We start from the raw sequence: 19,205 nt of genomic DNA, 5'->3' as shown, positions 1-19,205 counted from the left end.
GCCTTCCCTTTGAGGTATGGTACCTTGCAGTACAATTTCAGAGAGAGATCCATACACTTGAACACAAGTTATTGTCTGGAAACTAGAAAAATGCTTATTTTTGGCCTCTTTTTGGCCCCTTATTCCTAAACGTTTTGGGCAATTACCCCCAAACTCAATTCCAGCTTTCCCTTTGTGATATGGAAGCTTGTAGTACAATTTCAGAAAGATCCATACACGTACACACAAGTTATTGTCATGAAACTAGAAAAATGCTTGTTTTTTGCCCCTTTTTTGGCCCCTAATTCCTAAAATTTTGAGGCAATTACCCCCAAAATCAATCCCAGCATTCCCTTTGTGATATGGAACCTTGTGGTACAATGTCAGAGAGATCCATACACCAACACACAAGTTATGTCTGGAAGTTACAAAAATGCTTATTTTTTGCCCCTTTTTGGCCCCTAATTCCTTAACTGTTGGTACCATAACCCCCAAAATCAATCCCAACCTTCCTTTTGTGGTATTGAACCTTATGGTAAAATTTCATAGAGACCCATTCACTTAAACTAAAGTTAGAGTGCGAAAACCAATGTATCTTCGGACGACGACGCCGAAGTCATACCAATATACGCGTCGTATAAAAAGATGTGCTATGATCAGCAATGAGACAACCCTCCACCAAAAACCAAAGGACCAGGATGTAAACATCTATAGGTTTGCTGAATGGCCTTCAACAATGAATAAAATTCATATCATTTTGTAGTTATCTACTGAAGGCAGGGAGATGACCAAATGTGAAACAATTCAAAAATGAAAAGGAAACAGGAATATGTGCACTGCTTGCACAATCACATTTCCATAATCAGAGAACCGCAAAATATACGTCAAACCCCTAATCTGGCATGGAAATTAAACAGTTCGCTCCATAATGAACATGTGTACCAAGATTCATTTAAATGTGACCACAAACTACCTAAACCAATATTTTAACCTGATATGCACTTTTACATTTCCATGTTCAGTGATCCACAAAATCTGGGTGAAAACCCTTATTTGGCATATATATTAAACAATTCACTTCATAATGAACATGTGTACTAGGTTTCATGTTAATGTGATCACAACCTACCTTATACAATAACTTTAATCTACCTTCAACCAAAACTTTAACCTGATACAAGACTGATGGGAGAAATAACAAATAGATATAATGACAACATTGAGTAAGGCCCATACCCTATAGTATGCTATAAAAGGTAAAAGCTAAATTTTCACTTATAAATTAACACAGGTTTTGCCAGACTAAAATATCATTCAGTATACCTCTAAAATATTTAGTATAAGCCGTCATATAGCAGTCTTAGAAAAGCATAACCTTGTGCAATGCCAAAATATAAGTATCAACAGGTGTTTGGACCTTAAGTGAGGGTAGTAAAAGGTTATTTTCATGCAACGTGTTTTTCCATTTTTATTTCACGTGCAGCCGTGAAAAAGGTTCGTTATTCACTGTGTTTCGTGAAATCGATAAAAAGATCAACATGCAAGAACTTTTTAATTGTTCGTTCATCGTGAACTGGCAATTTTATTTCATGTTCTTCCGTGCAGATACCCCCCTTTACACCCCTCTTAAGTGTTAATAACAGGATAGCAACACATGTTATGTATCAAACTAATGTGGATTCATTTACTTTCGTAGATACTAATTTTCGTGGATTGTGGAAAACTTGTATTTTCGTGGATATTTGATTTTGTGGTTATGTTATGTTACTTTGTCGAACAACAAACTTTGTGAGTTACCTTTTTCGACGATATCCATGAAAATTGGTGTCCCATGAATAATAATGAATCCACAGTATTCAAAATAAAATCAGTTTTAGTAGTGCAAAAGACGTTCTTAACAAAGTTCAAATATCTAACTACCCTGTTACATGGATTACCTTTTAGAAAACATTTATTCAAAGGACCAATTAGTGTACATGGATCTTAGGGTAGTTTACTATCTCTATTAGCAAAGTCATCGTAAACATTTCTACATGTACAGGCAAACTATTTATTTCTTATATAAGCTAAAACTAAAATATATTTACTTAATTTAGCATTCTCCGTAATAAATTCTGAAAATCTTCTATTCATTGAAATATTTGAAGTATAAATTCACATTAAAATATCAGATAAAATGATCACATTTCAACAAAATTTGTACAATAACACAATGAATGACACAAACTGAATGAAAGTGAATTACAAATCTTTATGAATTCTTTTTAGTATCCTCAGTGTTCTCTAAAACTAGTTGTCCTGTCAGTTTTTACCACCAAAAATTTGGAAGGTCCACCAATTTGAGTGTAGTTGTCATGATGTGTAGCTAAAAATTAATGGTAACTTTATACATTTTTTAGGTTGTCTGATATCTAAGTATAGACCCTGATTACAATGTATATCAATTTTTGATATGGAACCATGTTGTTATTGTGCAAATTGGCGTAATCTTATTTATCCCTACATTTATGGAAATACAAAATTTACTTCACAGCAAAAATTTTCTTTATATACAGGACCACCAAATTTTCACTTGGACTACCAGATTTTGTAGTCTTGGTGGTCCTCATGACCCTTAGGCTAAAAAAAAAGGGATTTGGAGAACTCTGTAGCACTTCAATGATAATCATGAAAGCAAACTTAAAATAAAAGAAGACCAGCTTTAAGCAGCAATATAACAAAATAAATTTACAAAATTAAACAATAAACAACAATGTTTTGATCTATATAATACCTGACAAATTAGTGTTTGATCTCATCCGAATTTAACATTTTCAAGCGCTGACCTTTCATCTTTTTATAAATACATATTATCACAAATTTTCAATAGAAAAAGACCACAATTTGAAATAAAATTCCTAAATAGAACTTTTATATACATATAAACATAATATAAGTTGGAAGCAAAATCTGAATATTGACAATCATAAAAAAAAAAACATTTCAACATTGCAAAATATTCAGAATCGTGAGTATAAGAAAGGAAGAAGGATTTTAGTATTTAGAATTTACGTGAAAAAACAAGAAACAGCAGTCATCATTTTGAGCTGTTAACACATAAAAATCAAATATCTGATTGATGTTCTTCTGAAACTCCAATCAATGACACGAAATCACAACACCAATATGCAAAAATCAATTTCTTTTACTGCTGTTCATCATCCCAAAATCATTGTGAGGCCTTCAACATGGGTAAAAATTCTAACCTCACTCCAAGTTCGAAAAGGCCTTTAAAATTTCAGATTCTCACTTATACGTCTTGTAATGCAATGCAGATTAAGTCTAAAAACAAGTCAGTTTTGGTGTGAGCCAATGCTCCGTGTTGAAGGCCGTACCTTGACCTATAATGGTTTACTTTTATATTGTTACTTGGATGGAGAGTTGTCTCATTGGCACTCATACCACATCTTCTTATATCTATTTAGTGATTCTGTCTATCCTATTTTTTATGCTTCCAAATACCTAAGCATAACATTTTAATTGGCAATTTTGAAAGTTAATTTTTGACAAAATGGCATTACGTTTTTATAAATTCAAGGTAGAAAAATTTAGCAAAATAACAAAAAAACGACCAACCTCATAATTTTTCTATATAAGGAAACCCATAACACACATGTCTTCAGTTGGTCTGAAGAGCAAGTAAAACAATGTAATATGTTAATATCCATAGCATTAAAACTTTAAAATTTAATATAATCATGATAATAATATGATACAACTCAACATTTGACTTATTTGAGGTATTATAGCACAAGTTTGATATTCACTCTTTTAACACAAAATACTGATATTTCTCCTTTTTTCTCTTCTTCATTCTTCGGAGATCTTATCCCATCTGCCACTAAAAAAGAAAAAGAAAATGTAGTCATGGCAAGAATATGTCTCCATCTTACACCCTCCCCTGCTTACAATATCAAATTTACCGTGTTTATTTTTCTTTTTTTAATAAAATTTAAACATATATTCTCGATTAACCAAATTAAAATTGCTACATGAAGGAAATTGTTACAAGTAAAATCTGCTTGCTGTATATATATATAGGTATATTATATGGCCTTCGAAATACCGTTTCGATTCCTAACATCACTGAAGACACATTAATTGTCGAAATCCGGATATGGAGTACAAATTTTTGCACCTCATGTTTGCGGTATACCATCTTTTCCGCAAGTTTATTGTTTTCTGTTTGGTATTAAATTAAGTGTTTAAGAACATCCATTGTTCGACCTGCTAGTCAAATGCGTTTTGTTAAAATATACTTTTTTACTTTGTTTTGGTCTTTTGGAAAATGTTGTTTGTGCTGTATTAAGACCCCTCTACCAAGAAATTTGTTTTGCATGCACACGTATAAAAATTGCGGTTTTTATCCAACACAATCATAGGTTTGAACGTTGTTTTCAATTTAGACTTGTATATAAATATATATATAAATGACTGAATAATATCCAACGATAAATCTTACAGGGCGATGGATCATATAATTATGATACAGTACACTACAAAATATAATATATAACAAGTCTAAAAGGGTACAACATCACCAAAAAATAATTAAATCATGAACAAATTTTAGATATTTCGGATAACTAATATCCTTCATCAGTAAGATGTAAAATGAATCTTATCTTGACATGTGGTGGTCAAACTGAATTCTAATATGACCTGCTTCTTTCGCTTTGTAAACAACACCGTGATAAAATTCTCGATATATCTATACTTAGCGCAGACTCAGAGATATACATAATAACGGATGTTACAATATACCTCCCACGTAAATCCACATGTATTGGAACCTATTTGCAAACGCCTTGCCAATTGTATTGTTTTAAAAATTGCATTTAAAAAAAGACAAACAAACTTTTATTCTTATTCGGATGCATAATAAAAAGAATTAATGCACAAGAGCTCGGAAAAAAAAACAAAATCAAAATAAAATTAAATTCCGCGAAAGTCTTTTAATTATTTTGGCGCATTTTAGTCATTTCAAAACATGACGTCATACAAATGAAAACGCTAGAGTTGAAGGTTTTCCGTAGCGTGGACCATCGAAATTCTTTTAATATTGTAATAAAATGGATTTTTGAGGTAGGTTTTGTTTTATTTTCTATTCTATTGCATTATTTGCATATTTACTGATTTCAGCAAGTCAACATGGCGGCTCCTTAGTTACGAAATGTCAACTTTGGATTTGACGGTAGCTGACGAAAAAAACATGTAAATTAAAAATGGCAAATGTTGGGTTTGAGAATTAAAAGAACTATTAAACAGATTTTCTAGCAGTTATTTATGAAATATTCCATGCAAACTACATATTTATTAGGATGTTTGAGCTTTATTTAACAAGGAGTAAAAAAGAACAGCCACACACACGGCATACCCACCTTCGCTTCAGTTTTTAAAAGACTGTATCTGTCCTATTAGAATCGAAATAATTCATGGAAGCCATAAATTTGTTGTAAATTTACACATGGCCTGGGCCGTGATATTCGTTAATTTTATCCCTCGCTAACGCTCAGGATAAAATTCGAATATCACGGCCCAGGCCATGTGTAAATTTCCAACAAATCTATGGCTTCCGTGAATTATTTCTTAAATAAAATCTTGAATGCTATACAAATTATCAATAATCAATACGCTGGTAATTTTTTTTCAATATTGATGTTTGGGCATGTTGGGAGGAGGAATAAATTTCTTAAAACTGTAAGAGTCCAAAACGGAAGCCTGAGTTACTGGAAACAAGTGATGGTAGGGAAAATGAGTGACACATTCTATGTTTTTTCATTTATTCCCTCTAGGGAAACTGTCCTAAGCTTTCTTATCCAAAACCTTTCCCGAGCAAGTCTGTCAGCCCTTGACCAACCCTTGTTGTGGTCTATGATAGTGATGGTAAGGTTTTTGAGATCAGCTTGGGCATGCCCAGGTGATCTCAAATGACGACTTACTGAGAGGTCAGGCTCGCAGGTGTAGTCACTTCGATGACCATTCATGTGTTTGTTGAATGGCTGTTCTGTCTCGTCAACATACTGCATGCCACATCGACACTGAAGAAGGTATACAACATTCTGGGTTTTGCAAGTTACATTGCAAAATATAGTGTACAAAGACCCAGTGGAGTGGCAAGTAAATGTTTGAGTATTCAGTATTTGTTGGCAAGTCAGACATCGTCTGTTACTACATGACTTGCACCATCCTGCAGTTGAATAGCTTTTATTAGAGGAGACATCAGCTCTCACAAATAAGTCTTTCAGAAAAGCTAAGACAGGAGGTTTGGGAAAGATCTTGGATAATTTAGGGTGCTTGGCAATAGTTTGCCAATATCCATGCCAATTGGCAAACTATTGCCAAGCCTGGTTAGATTGGAGTCCAGTGCACCGTATGGGGTTCGAACTCACAACCTCAGTGTTGACAGGCTTAATTGTGATACAGTAGTTGAAATACATTGTACTAAGACAACTTGGCCACCAAGGCCACAAGAGTGAAAATAGTTTTGCAAGTTTTATCAGACCTGTTTGAAAGGAATCTTTTAGATACTGGTGTATAGCCAAGGTTTAAGGAATTTACAGCTAAAAGATTACTACAGCTGAACATAAACTGATAGGTATTTTAATCTCAGCTAATACCTTTAGTCCTCCTTCTCCTTGAGGCTGTAAATCAGCTTTCCTTTCAGCTTCTTCTCGTTTTTGTTGTTTTCTCTTCACATTTTCAGGATCTTTAAGTCCTCTTCCTTCGTTAGCTTTCTGTCTTTGCTCTGCTGCTGCTGCTTGCTGTCGTCTCTTTGTTTCCTAAAGGTAAATACTATGTATACAGAATACAGTGTAAATTCAGACATTTTTGCAGATTTTCATTTTTGCGAAAATTGTGAACAGGATATTTTCACAAAAGTAAAATTCTCAAAATTCTCATTTTAAAATCTTTATAATTTTAGTTGTATACAGCATCTTAAGACTAAATCTCACATTTTTGTTATAACATCTTATGTATGCCTTTACTAACTTTTAGTAGAAAAAAAAACCATGTGTGAAGTACACAGAAATCAGTATAGTCATTGAACCAACATAGGGTCCATCTAGGGCATGATCACTTATATCACAGTACATCAATTTTTACATACTAGGAAACATAAAGAGAGATAAACTAAAACATCCATTTTAATTTAATTTCAACAACAAAAAATTACATTTATAATGTCATATCAAAATAACACTTCAAAAATGTTGTGCCTCCATAGAGCACTTTACTGGATTTATATACCTTCACAAGGACCAATCAAACCAATACATTTGAAAGCCCAATGGCCATGATGTGTAAATATCTGAATATATGTCCAAAAGGGACATAAAAAGAATATCCGATTTCATCATAGGTCAACTTTGCCTGAGGGAGTAGATATCTAAACTGTAAATTCAGAAATTTTTGTGAGGTTTTTAATGATGTGATATAATGCGACTGGGTGAGTATTGCAATAATAAGAACTTGCATTATGATATCTGATATGTATGCAGACCATTCTTACATTGCAATAATTAATCTCGTACTTTTGTCTATTCTCCAAAAATCGCAATAATAAATTCACGCAATAGTTTCTGAATTTACAGTATTGACAGTAGTTTCGAAGTAATTTCCTCAAATATATCTTAAGCAAAACTTGGATTATCTCCCTTTGATCAATAAGTAGTTACTCCATCTAAGATGCACCAAGCCAGTTCACAGTGATAACAGTCCACAGGGTAACATGTAACTGTATCCAGACACATTATTCTGACTCCTACATGTCCTATTTGATCAGTCTTTGCTCTTACCAATTCTTACTCCTCAATGCTGCATGCTTAGCGGATAGAGCTCTAGCAAATACCAATTTTCAAGTCCTTGGTTTGTTTGTATTTTGGTCAAGTATCAAAACCACAACCTCCTGTGCTGAAGCAGGAAATTTTTACATGGGCTTACATATAATTTCATGCTCTACTTGAACACTGTTTCCAAATGTAATGAGTCTATATTGCAAAATGGACAACCTAATTTATTGTAAAATAGAATGGTATAATTTGACAGGATTGCTTCCCTTGAGTAGTAGATACTTAGCCAGCTGCGTTTGGTTGAGCTAGGGAAGTGCATCTATAGCTTAGGTTGTTAAAACGTGACTTGAAACACTGAGGTTTGGGGTTCAAATTCCCAAGGAGACAATATGATTTTCAAAAGAGAAGCATGCTCTCAGTGGCCAGTTACTAGTGATCTGGGAACAAATTATCCACCTTTGATTTTACATAGTCCCTAGTGTGGACAGTGTATAACTTGCAAATCTTTTTCGTACATCTTCCAAATCTATTTCTTTATATTTGATTCATACAATAGGAAGTAGGGGGATGCAATTACATGTAAAATATTTGGGGCATGAACTTTTAGGCAATGTAGTGATTTTGTCCAGTTCATAAGGTAAAAAATTAGTATGTCTGTAAGGAGATGTCAAACTGAATAATAGACCCCCTTAACATAAAAATGTCCATATTTTGAGTCAGAGCTGATAGACTTTTCTATAATTTTTATATAATTTTCTCAAAAGTAGTATACTTAACACTGTACATGCTGTAAAAATCTTATTGGGATAGAGCAGGTGCATTAATATAGTCTAAAAGAAATGCACTACAAGATAACTGTGTTCTGGGGCCAGGTATATGGGACAGACTGACCTTTGTGAGATATATCTCCCCTTAATACTATAATTGTAATGACAAGAACTGTTCCATAGAAATAATCATTTTTTTAAGTTTCTGTGTCTAGAGAGATTTTCAGAAATGGCTGCGGTCAGAAAATCGCTCTGGACACTGAATCAAAAAAGGGATTACCTCAGACACTGTGGTCTAGGACATTGTTATATCATCTGATGAAGATTGAAAAAGGTATGGAATGGCAAAGACATGTATAGACAATTATACAATATATATGTGTCTTCTGTTGACATCATATTTGCTGAACTTTTAACAGGTTGGGACCAAACCCCCTATATCGTGATAATACCTGCATAGAGAGATTACCCTTCTATAGAGGGACAAAATTACAATGTATCCCTCTGTATAGAGAGATATTTTTGTTTAGACTGGATTTAAAGCAGAAAAATGGCAAAAGTGCATTTTGTACTTATATTGGCTATAATCTATAGCATTATATGTATCAATTATTGCACTTTACTACAAATTGGGATGCTTAGTGTTCTACCATGTCTACTAAAGTGACAGAACTTGCAATCTATTGTGTTCCTATCTGAACACCTGAGCAACAACAATAGGGACAGTTGACATTTAAACTTGATGTTAAATTTAACAATACTGTAAACAGGGAAATTTTCGCGGCAGTATTATTTTCGCGGTAAGAGTTGAAACGCGAAAATAAAATGACCGCGAATATTTCAAGGAAATCCGAACACGAATATGAAGACCATACAAGAACATATGTCAATAGGATATGTAGATGGCTAATTTAAAACATCGGTTTTACAGACGACAGATCTATACCTCAAAACATAATTTTATTTCTAAAGGAAAGTCAGTGTTAGATATCAAAACTTTATCTCATGATAGTCCTAATTAATCCAAGTGGACATTACGCATAGTGCTAACTAAACAACTATCGTTACAGTTATGTTTTAAAATGATTACCCATTTCGGTTGCACTCTGCTTCACAGATCAATCAGATTAAAATATTAACTAATAAGCAGAAATTCTGTCAGCATTTAATTCACTCTTAGTTAGGTCATTCCTCTTTGTTTATTGTGATTGTGCTTTTTACAAGCAAACATGACTAATAGTTTTAAATGTGAACCGAAAAAAAGGAATGCTGATTGCTTTTATCACTTGATTTACATACATTTATTAACACTCTACAGTTTCCAAATCATTTAAGAAAAAAACTTATATAGGACACCTACCGGAACATCGCGAATTCAAAACGGCACGAATCTAGATTTTGTTGGTAAATCGCGAAAAAAAGACGGCGCGAAAATTTTCCGGTTTACAGTAGAATGAGTGGAATTTACCTGATCATCACAGCTTTCAATTATGTTGAACATTAGATTGTTTATTCAGTCAGTTTAGCAGTAAATTAAGTACATCAAATATTGGTGCATCCAATGTTGCAGGTTACTGCCATGATATCAAAGATTTGTATAGTGATACTATACAAATCCTTGATGATATTAATAAGTAGAAAATATGCATTTGCCATGTTCTGCTTTAAATACAGTCTAAACAAATATATTCCTCTATAGACATGATAAAGGGATAATTTTATCCCTATATAGAAGGGTAATCACTCTATGCAGGTATTATCATCATAAGGAGTTTGTTCCCAACATGGTCATGCTGTTTAAATTAAGGGATTCTTTTGAATCAGATGTGAAATGTAAATGATGTAGTCTTTTGAACTCTTATGTAGATATTTATGAGTTTCCAGGAAATAAGCTAACGATTTTTAGTTAAATATAAGTATAAAGATACAATTGTTTATAAAACCAGGAAATAATAATACAACGAAACAAGAACCTGATGAGCTGAACATGCTGAAAGTGAAAGTCCTTTTCAGCTTATGAAGATATGGCAATAAAATCTAAGGTTGTCATTATTGAGAAACATATTTACTGGTGATGGCTGGTCATAATCATCAGATTGACCTCCAAGACAGGGCAAACAAATTCCCATATTTAGGAAACCTAGACAAAAACTCCAATATCCTATGTTAGGTTGTCTGCATTTTCTACCCAGATGAAAGTTTACTTCAGAATATTCCTTGCATGGTAATTTTTAGGTATGACTAAAAACCAACCACAAAGTTTAAAAATACAAAGCGTAACAACATTTCGAAGTTGAACTTCAAGCGGGGCTATGATCGACTATAGGATTAAACATTCAACGGATGAAACAGTACTTCGGTACTAGCATGTACATTTGGTACTGGCTATGATTACGTTGAAAACGTAACAATAAGGAAAATAATTGTTACGTTTTAAACTAATTGACGGAATGCATTGTCGGGTTGGGAACTGATTAAATACGACGTAACAATAATATGTTTGTATACTGTTACATTGCGTTATTGTTACGTTATTGCAATTCGATCTACGTAATATATATTAAAATACAACTCAAAAATACTTTTATTCTAAATCAATTCAATAATACAATATTGCATACATTGTATATATATTTATGATATTTAGCTTTTAAACTTCAATTTAATTTTTTACCACTATTACCAAACGGGAAATACATCATTATTGGATTCACACGACGATTTGTAGATCACTCTTTTAGTATATATAAATATTACACCGCTAGTAACAGCAATGGACAAATTATTGAAGACTTACTTAAAAGGCCCGAGGCATTCTTTAAATTTTATTTTGTTATTATGACAATGGTTGTTTGAGAAACGGATTTCTAAAGAAAATAACAAGAAGAGTTTAGCAGCAAATCAATTGAGAAAAAAATGACGCATATTCAAATTATGTGTGCAGGTCAGATTCCGTGACCAGTTTAATGAAATATGATTAATACTTACATTGTTAAGGAAAAAATGCCCATCTTATTTAAAACCTAGCGCCTGTCTTCTGTGTAGAATGTTGAAGTGTTAGATCGGGAACCTCTAATTGGCAAATTTATGTATAGGCACGTGCCTAGTCGAGCCTTAGGTAGCTACGCCACTGTCAGAAATCGATACATCAAATTAACTGATACCAAATGAACGTCCTTCCAGAAATAACAGCGAAAAAGCCTTCAGAATACCATCATGCAAAACAGCAGTTCGGAAGGAGTCGTTCTATCCTAGAACAATCAGAGAGTGGAACACCTTGCCCAACTGTAAGGTCTCTTCCCCGAGTCCTGAATCTTTCAAGGCTCAGCTCCGTAAGTAAATTAAATAATATGTTTTATTTGCACCTGTATATAAATGTCTCCCAGTTTTTAGCTCACCTGGCCCAAAGGGCCAAGTGAGCTTTTCTCATCACTTGGCGTCCGTCGTCCGTCGTCGTTAACTTTTACAAAAATCTTCTCCTCTGAAACTACTTGGCCAAATTAAACCAAACTTGGCCACAATCATCATTGGGGTATCTAGTTTAAAAAATGTGTCCGGTGATCCGGCGAACCAACCAAGATGGCCGCCATGGCTAAAAATAGAACATAGGGGTAAAATGTAGATTTTGGCTTATATCTCTGAAACCAAAGCATTTAGAGCAAATCTGACTTGGAGTAAAATTGTTTATCAGGTCAAGATCTATCTGCCCTGAAATTTTCAGATGAATCTGACAACCCGTTGTTGGATTGCTGCCCCTGAATTGGTAATTTTAAGGAAATTTTGCCGTTTTTGGTTATTATCTTGAATATTATTATAGATAGAGATAAACTGTAAACAACAATAATGTTCAGCAAAGTAAGATCTACAATTAAGTCAACTTGACCAAAATTTTCAGTTGATCCCTTAAGGAGTTATTGCCTTTTATAGTAAATTTTTAACCATTTTTCGTAAATTTTTGTAATCTTTTACAAAAATCTTTTCCTCTGAAACTACTAAGACAAATTTAACCCAACTTGTCCACAATCATCATTAGGGTATATAGTTTAAAAAATGTGTCCGATGACCCCACCCGCGAACCAAGATGGCCGACATGGCTAAAAATAGAACATAGGGGTAAAATGTTGATTTTGGCTTATATCTCTGAAACCAAAGCATTTAGAGTAAATCTGACAGAGGGTAAAACTGATTATCAGGTCAAGATCTATCTGCCCTGAAATTTTCAGAACAATCAGGCAACACCTTGTTGGGTTGCTGCCCCTGAATTGGTAATTTTAAGAAAATTTTGCAGCTTTTGGTTATTATCTTGAATATTATTATAGATAGAGATAAACTGTAAACAGCAATAATGTACAGCAAAGTAAGATCTACAAATAAGTCAACATGACCAAAATTGTCAATTGACCACTTAAGGAGTTATTGCCCTTTATAGTCAATTTTTTACAATTTTTTCATAAATTTTGTAAATTTTTGTAAATTTTACAAAATATTTTCCACTGTAACTACTGGGCCAAGTTCATTATAGATAGAGATAATTGTAAGCAGCAAGAATGTTCAGTAAAGTAAGATCTACAAACACATCACCATCACCAAAACACAATTTTGTCATGAATCCATCTTTGTCCTTTGTTTAATATGCACATATACCAAGGTGAGCGACACAGGCTCTTTAGAGCCTCTAGTTGTTTGTTTTTAAATTTTAAATTGTTTTCATGCGCGCACTCCGAAAATGTGGCAGGATAGTCAACCAGTTGACGATGGCCGCTTACTGGGAGAAGAAGAAGAACCATCTTATAGATTTATACAGATACATCAAGGGTGTTATGAACTATGATATAAAATTCCAAATTCTGTATTTCTTTCAGAACAAAATTACAGCTAATTTTCTAATCCGTTGAAAGTATTTACGATATGTTTCTATGCATTATAATATTATAATTATAACTATGTGCACTTTTGTTCTTCACGATGCGTTGTTATTTTAAAATGTTTTTGGTGTATCTTGTTATTTTTCATAAGGTTCTGTGAAGGGACAATCTGTTATTATTCACTTATCCAAACTTGTGTGAAAACATTTTTTACGACTTGTAACACCATGAACACACACGTATCACATATTTTGAAGGCATGTTGATGAATTTTAAAACCACAGACCATGCAGACAAAGGTAATATTTTTGAATATTTTGTCAAAAATAATAAAAGTTAAATCAAACAATTTTACAAAAAATCTTCACTTTACCGCAATATCATTTGTTTATGTGGAAACCAGTGAAACGTGAAGAAAATCGGATCAAATTTTGTAAATAGTAGACATATTTTTGGGATTAATACACGAGGATGAGTGAGTATATTTTTTTTTCAATTGAATTGATACATAGTTTAGAAGTGTGTTCTTTGTGGCGTTAGTATTCATGAATTAGGCTGTCGGGTACAAAAAGTTTTCAGAAGGAAGAATTTCTTCATGAACAAGGAAACATTTTTGTGCCATCTTACAAAAAATAAAGATTTACATGCCATGTGTGCGTACAAGAAGGATAATATACTGATAAAAAATTACCCATAATAGTTTATGTCTATAAAAGAGAGGCTAAATAAACCAATTTGCAATTATTCATTTGTTCTTGCAATCCTCTGGAAATAATTTGTGGTACGGATTTGCAAAGGATTATTCAAACTCATAAATCGAAAACAAACTGACAGTGACAAATTATGCCATGCATATGGCAAAACATGATAAAAAAACATAACAGTACTCAAAAGTGAAGTGACATAACACAACATAGAAAACTAAATACTGAGCAACAAGAACCCCACCATAAACATGGTAGGTCTTTTCAACACCCCAAAAATTATTTTTTTTATCTCTTATTGTTATAAATGTGACCTAAATATAATATTTAAGTTATTAGTTCAACAAATAATAAGGTTAAGAGAACAAATATCTACATTGAACAGAAAAAGAGATTCTATAACACTACAACTCTGCAAACCACCACTGGACACCTCAAATAATTTCGTTTTCTTCATTTTTTTCTTCTTTCTGAAGTTTCATAAAATAGTTGTACCAATAATAAGAAAAGAGACATGAACAAATGTTAAATATTTCGGATAACTAATATCCTTCATCAGTTATTGATGTCAAATGATTCTTATACACACACAATGTAATCTAGAAAAATAGTGATGAATCCAGAGACGTTTTTCTTTATATTGATTATATTGATAATCGACTTTAACAGAAAAATGATGCATATAAACATCTAAAAATGTGTTAAACTAGACGTAATTTAATTGATTTTACTGTTTTATTGTATAAAATTAAATCACTGATTTTCTTAGTGCTTGATGTTTTTTTTTGGTGTTCGGTGGTGTTTGGTGGTGAAAAGACCCACCCCCATAAACATGGGATGATCGATCTCAAACTGCTATATAGATATTATAAGATCACTGCTTTAATCATGTTAATACATACATGTATATGCACTATAGACTTTTTTATCTTGCTTAAGCAACATAGAAATGTACATGTAATCATAATAATCAACAGGTTGGGGAATGATGAAAAGTCAAATCGGCACCTGGTCAATTCAGCACCTATAGAAAAAGTCAAAACGGCACCAATTTAAAGTCATTTCGGCATTTGGTTAGTCAATTTGGTACCAAATATTTTTTTTATCTTTTTTTCTTTTATTCTGCTGTTTGAAGTTTTCTCTATATTATATTAATTAATGATAATTAAGTTTGATTGGGTATCATTTAAAAAAAAAATGGTATTAATTATAAACAATAACCCACTTGTTGTTTCAACTATTTTCGGGTAGTTTTTGATGTTTTATAAATAAAATAACTTGGATTAAACAGAGAAGTTATTACACCACCCAAGCTATTGTTTAATCCACATACATGACATATGAGGATAAAAACAAATTTAATCATTATTATTTAAATTGTTTTTTCTGCATTTCCTGTCTACTTATATCTTCTTCTTCTTCTTCAGTTATACAACAAAACTTCAGGATACTGAAGATTACTTGTTGTTGCACATGCGTGTTAAAATTTAATTTTCTTGAAAATGCCAAAAAAAAAATATATACAAATTCGACAATTTGTGCATGTATATAACAAAAACTAGTGATTAAAATAAAAATTATATACAAAAACTTATTGTCTTGATTTAAATCAGTTGGCAGAGAACACCTTGTGTAAGGTGTGCTCTGAAACTGTCAACTGTGGCTATAGGTAGCATGTTCCATTGTATGATGGTGTGTGGGAAAAATGACCACTTATATGTTTCCTTTGTGGTTCGTATATGTCTATAAGTATTTGGATGGTTTTGTCTTGTTCTACTGTCTGTTGGTATTAAAATTTCAGATGGTATGGCAATGAGGCCATGAATTACTTTGTAAAATATAATAAGACATGTTTTAAGGCGGCATTCAGCTAATGTCGGTAGTTTTAAATTATTCATCATATTTGTAACGCTACTGATGTTATGGTAGTTGTTACAAATGTACCTAGTTGCTCTTCTTTGAACTATTTCTATTTTTTTGGTAGCATCTTTTGTGTGAGGGTCCCATAAACTGCAGCTGTATTCTAATTTAGGTCTGACTATTGCTTGATATGCTCTTGATTTAATGTCTGTGTTTGATATTTTTAAATTTCTTTTAAGGAATCCTAAAGATTTATTGCCGTTTGAGATAATGTTGTCATAATGTAGGTTCCATTTAAGATTTGATTGTAGAGTAACGCCCAGATATTTAGCAGATGTAACAGATTCAAGAATGTGACTATGAATAATGTTATCATGTAAATATGGTTTCTTTTTATGTGAAATTGAAAGTTAAGTGCATTTATCAGGGTGGAAAGCCATAAGCCAATCTGCTTCCCACTTTGCTGCAGCGTTTAGATCTTCTTGTAATTTATCACAGTCTGATTGAGATTTGATTTCTCTATATATGATGCTGTCATCAGCAAAGAGTCTTAATTTGCTATGTGTTAAATATTCAGAGAAGTCATTAATGTAAATGAGAAACAATATGGGGCCCAGTACAGTACCCTGTGGGACTCCAGATGTAACTGGCACTGATGTAGAACATATATAAAATGAATAATACTGGCACCAATTTTGTATGTTACTAGCAATGTACAGTTGTCATGAAAAGGAAGTTCCTTGATAATTTAAGTTCCAGTAGGAACAGAATGAGATATTACGACATTTTTTATAACAAAGTTTCCATTGGAACTTCTGTTATGCGTAACAAATATACGTTGACACCTGGAGCTAAAAATGTAAATATCTTAAAAAAAATATATATGTAAAAAAACGTAGTCTTCAATAGTTTACTTTGCAAAACATAATACTAGTAATGGACGCCGAAATAACTACCTTGGATGCCGAATTAACCAGGTCCTGATTGACTAGGTGCCGAATTGACTATACCGGGTGCTGATTTGACCAGGTGCCTATTTAACCAGGTGCTGAATTGACTAGAATTCCAAAAAGGGGTCATGCAAAATAACCCATTTGGGATATTATAGCACAAATGGAATTTTAATTTTCATTGCAAAAAAATCTTAATTTTTTAATTTAAGCAAAAATTTTGAAAAGTGCATTTGTTACTGTCAATAGTAGCAACTTATGGTTAGTGACTTTTCCAGAATAAAAATTAAGTTGCTACATGTAAATTGATTCCTCAAGCTCTGAAGAGCATCTTCCAAGGGATAATCAAACTACATTGTTGTTTTGTACTATAAAATGTTGTTGTTCTCTCCAGGCAATCTGGCTTCTTTTACCAATAAAAACTGACAGTCACGAAATAGTCGATAATGCTGAAAGTGGCATTAAACACCAATCAATTTATTTGGTTTATTTTTAAGCATAATAAATTTACACAGCAGTATACATTATACAATGCCCTTTATTAAAACAAAAAAATTAATCATGTCAATTGATGATTTAATAATTATAAATGAATCTCATTATCTTTGGATTGATATTCAATGACTTCCTAAGTTCCTATTGATCTATGTTGACAATTATATTAGATAATAGTGATCATATTTCACTGAAGGTAAGTCAATATACTTATATTAGAAGAAACATGCATGAAAAATAAAATAGCATGAAGATTATACAATGTATATTCCTTTATTGTATCAAACCTACAGCCATGACCATGATGAAAGTAGTTACTTAAATGTATTATACATGTACTGCATGTAAGAAATGGAGCAATATATAAAAAATCTCCCTAACTTTACAGAATTTTGCAAGTATATCATGAACATTATACAATGTACATTATTCTTTGTACATGCATATTGGCATGAGGTAAATTTTATTGAAACAGGATGAATGATGAAATGATTCAATTTTTTAATTTTTCCATAAATTTGTATTATTCGTTTTATTTCTAACAGTCATAACAGTTAAAAAAAAAAAAATATAATACTTACTTCAGCCTACATATACAAAATGTATGATTTTCTTCCAAGATATAAAAAATCCCTTGAATTGTCATGAATGTCTTATGTTAAATTTAAATAAAATTTAAGATGCCTGTTTCATATCTTTTTTAGTGACAACAAACATTTAAAATGGTTTGAATAATGCTTCGACACAGCAAATATAAACAGAGTAAAAGGTAAGGAACTGTATTCATAATGTTATCATTTTTTTTATATTTTGTCAGAATTTTATTGTACATGTATTGAGGTGACTGTTTAATGTCCAGTGGAAAATTAAATGAGAGGAGAATATGATGATATGAAAATAAAACCTTCTTTGTTCTCAACCGACACACTGAGCCAAATTTTAAACTTGCTACTGTAAATTCAGAAATTATTGCGATGTTTTTATTATTGCGAAAAATGCGACAGGGTAATAATCGCAATAATTTAAACTCGCATTTTTTAATTTTTTGTATGAATTATACAGGATTTTTCTCAATATCGCAAAAATTAAAATCGCATTTTAGTCTAAAATGACAAAATCGCAAAAATAAATGCACGCAATAATTTCTGAATTTACAGTATTTGACAAGGTCACAGTCTGCAGGAAGACATGTCACCCTACCTGGACACATTATATATACTGAGCTGACCAGAGTATTTGACCTTACTCCTAAAAGCCTAGTGGAGAAGCAGCAAATACTAATTTTCAAGTCTGGTTTGACCCACGACCTCTCGCACTAGTGACAAGCACAAGACCACCGATGTGGTATTTAGAAAGAACAATGTATTTTATATATTTTATATATCCCGAATCTGCCTTATAGTCTTGTGTTGTCTGTGATGAAACTTGCAGAAGAGTGATACAGTAAACCATTAGTGTGCAGTGTTACCAAGGTAAAGGTTGGACAGTATCACTAGGAAAGCCATATGGTTATAGTGCCCGATTAATGGCAAGAACGCCAGATTATGGTTAATAAATAACCATAATTCGTAATTATAGATGTTTGACACAGAAATAGACGTCCTCCTCTGACTTTAGACGTTTGCTGTATTTTTAGACTTTCGTCCGGCGTTTTAGATGTTTGCCGTAATCCCTCTCATACTCTTAGATAACGATGTCCCTTTAATAACTCGCGCGAACGACGTGTGTATTATTTAACATTAGCTATAGTATT

At 32.5% G+C, this 19,205-nt stretch overlaps 2 protein-coding genes across 3 annotated transcripts in view; one reads left to right on the top strand and one right to left on the bottom strand.

Annotated features, from left to right (window-relative positions):
* Positions 1-2,005: 2,005 nt before the first annotated feature.
* LOC127726510 (small VCP/p97-interacting protein-like) lies at positions 2,006-10,794 on the bottom strand. The gene is made up of 3 exons (XM_052233870.1): positions 10,648-10,794; positions 6,639-6,800; positions 2,006-3,859 (listed from the first exon to the last, which is right to left on the bottom strand). The coding sequence occupies exons 1-3, from the start codon at positions 10,705-10,707 to the stop codon at positions 3,845-3,847; spliced, it is 237 nt and encodes a 78-aa protein (XP_052089830.1). The 5' UTR covers positions 10,708-10,794; the 3' UTR covers positions 2,006-3,844.
* A 2,847-nt stretch (positions 10,795-13,641) lies between these two features.
* The window catches only part of LOC127726502 (protein inscuteable homolog), a 46,827-nt gene continuing 41,263 nt past the window's right edge, over positions 13,642-19,205 (top strand). The window contains exons 1-2 of one of the 2 annotated variants that reach the window (XM_052233863.1): positions 13,642-13,742; positions 18,157-18,221. In XM_052233863.1, the coding sequence (XP_052089823.1) occupies positions 18,187-18,221 (35 nt within the window). In that variant the 5' untranslated portion in view covers positions 13,642-13,742; positions 18,157-18,186. Of the gene's footprint in view, positions 13,743-13,768; positions 13,919-18,156; positions 18,222-19,205 lie in introns of those variants that run through there. The other variant, XM_052233862.1, reaches the window with a different exon arrangement.

This window comes from Mytilus californianus, unplaced genomic scaffold (assembly GCF_021869535.1).
Source record: "Mytilus californianus isolate M0D057914Y unplaced genomic scaffold, xbMytCali1.0.p SCAF_18, whole genome shotgun sequence".
NCBI lineage: Eukaryota > Metazoa > Mollusca > Bivalvia > Mytilida > Mytilidae > Mytilus > Mytilus californianus.
The sequence above is the reverse complement of the archived record's forward strand: the minus strand, read 5'-3'. Positions and strand labels throughout refer to the sequence as shown.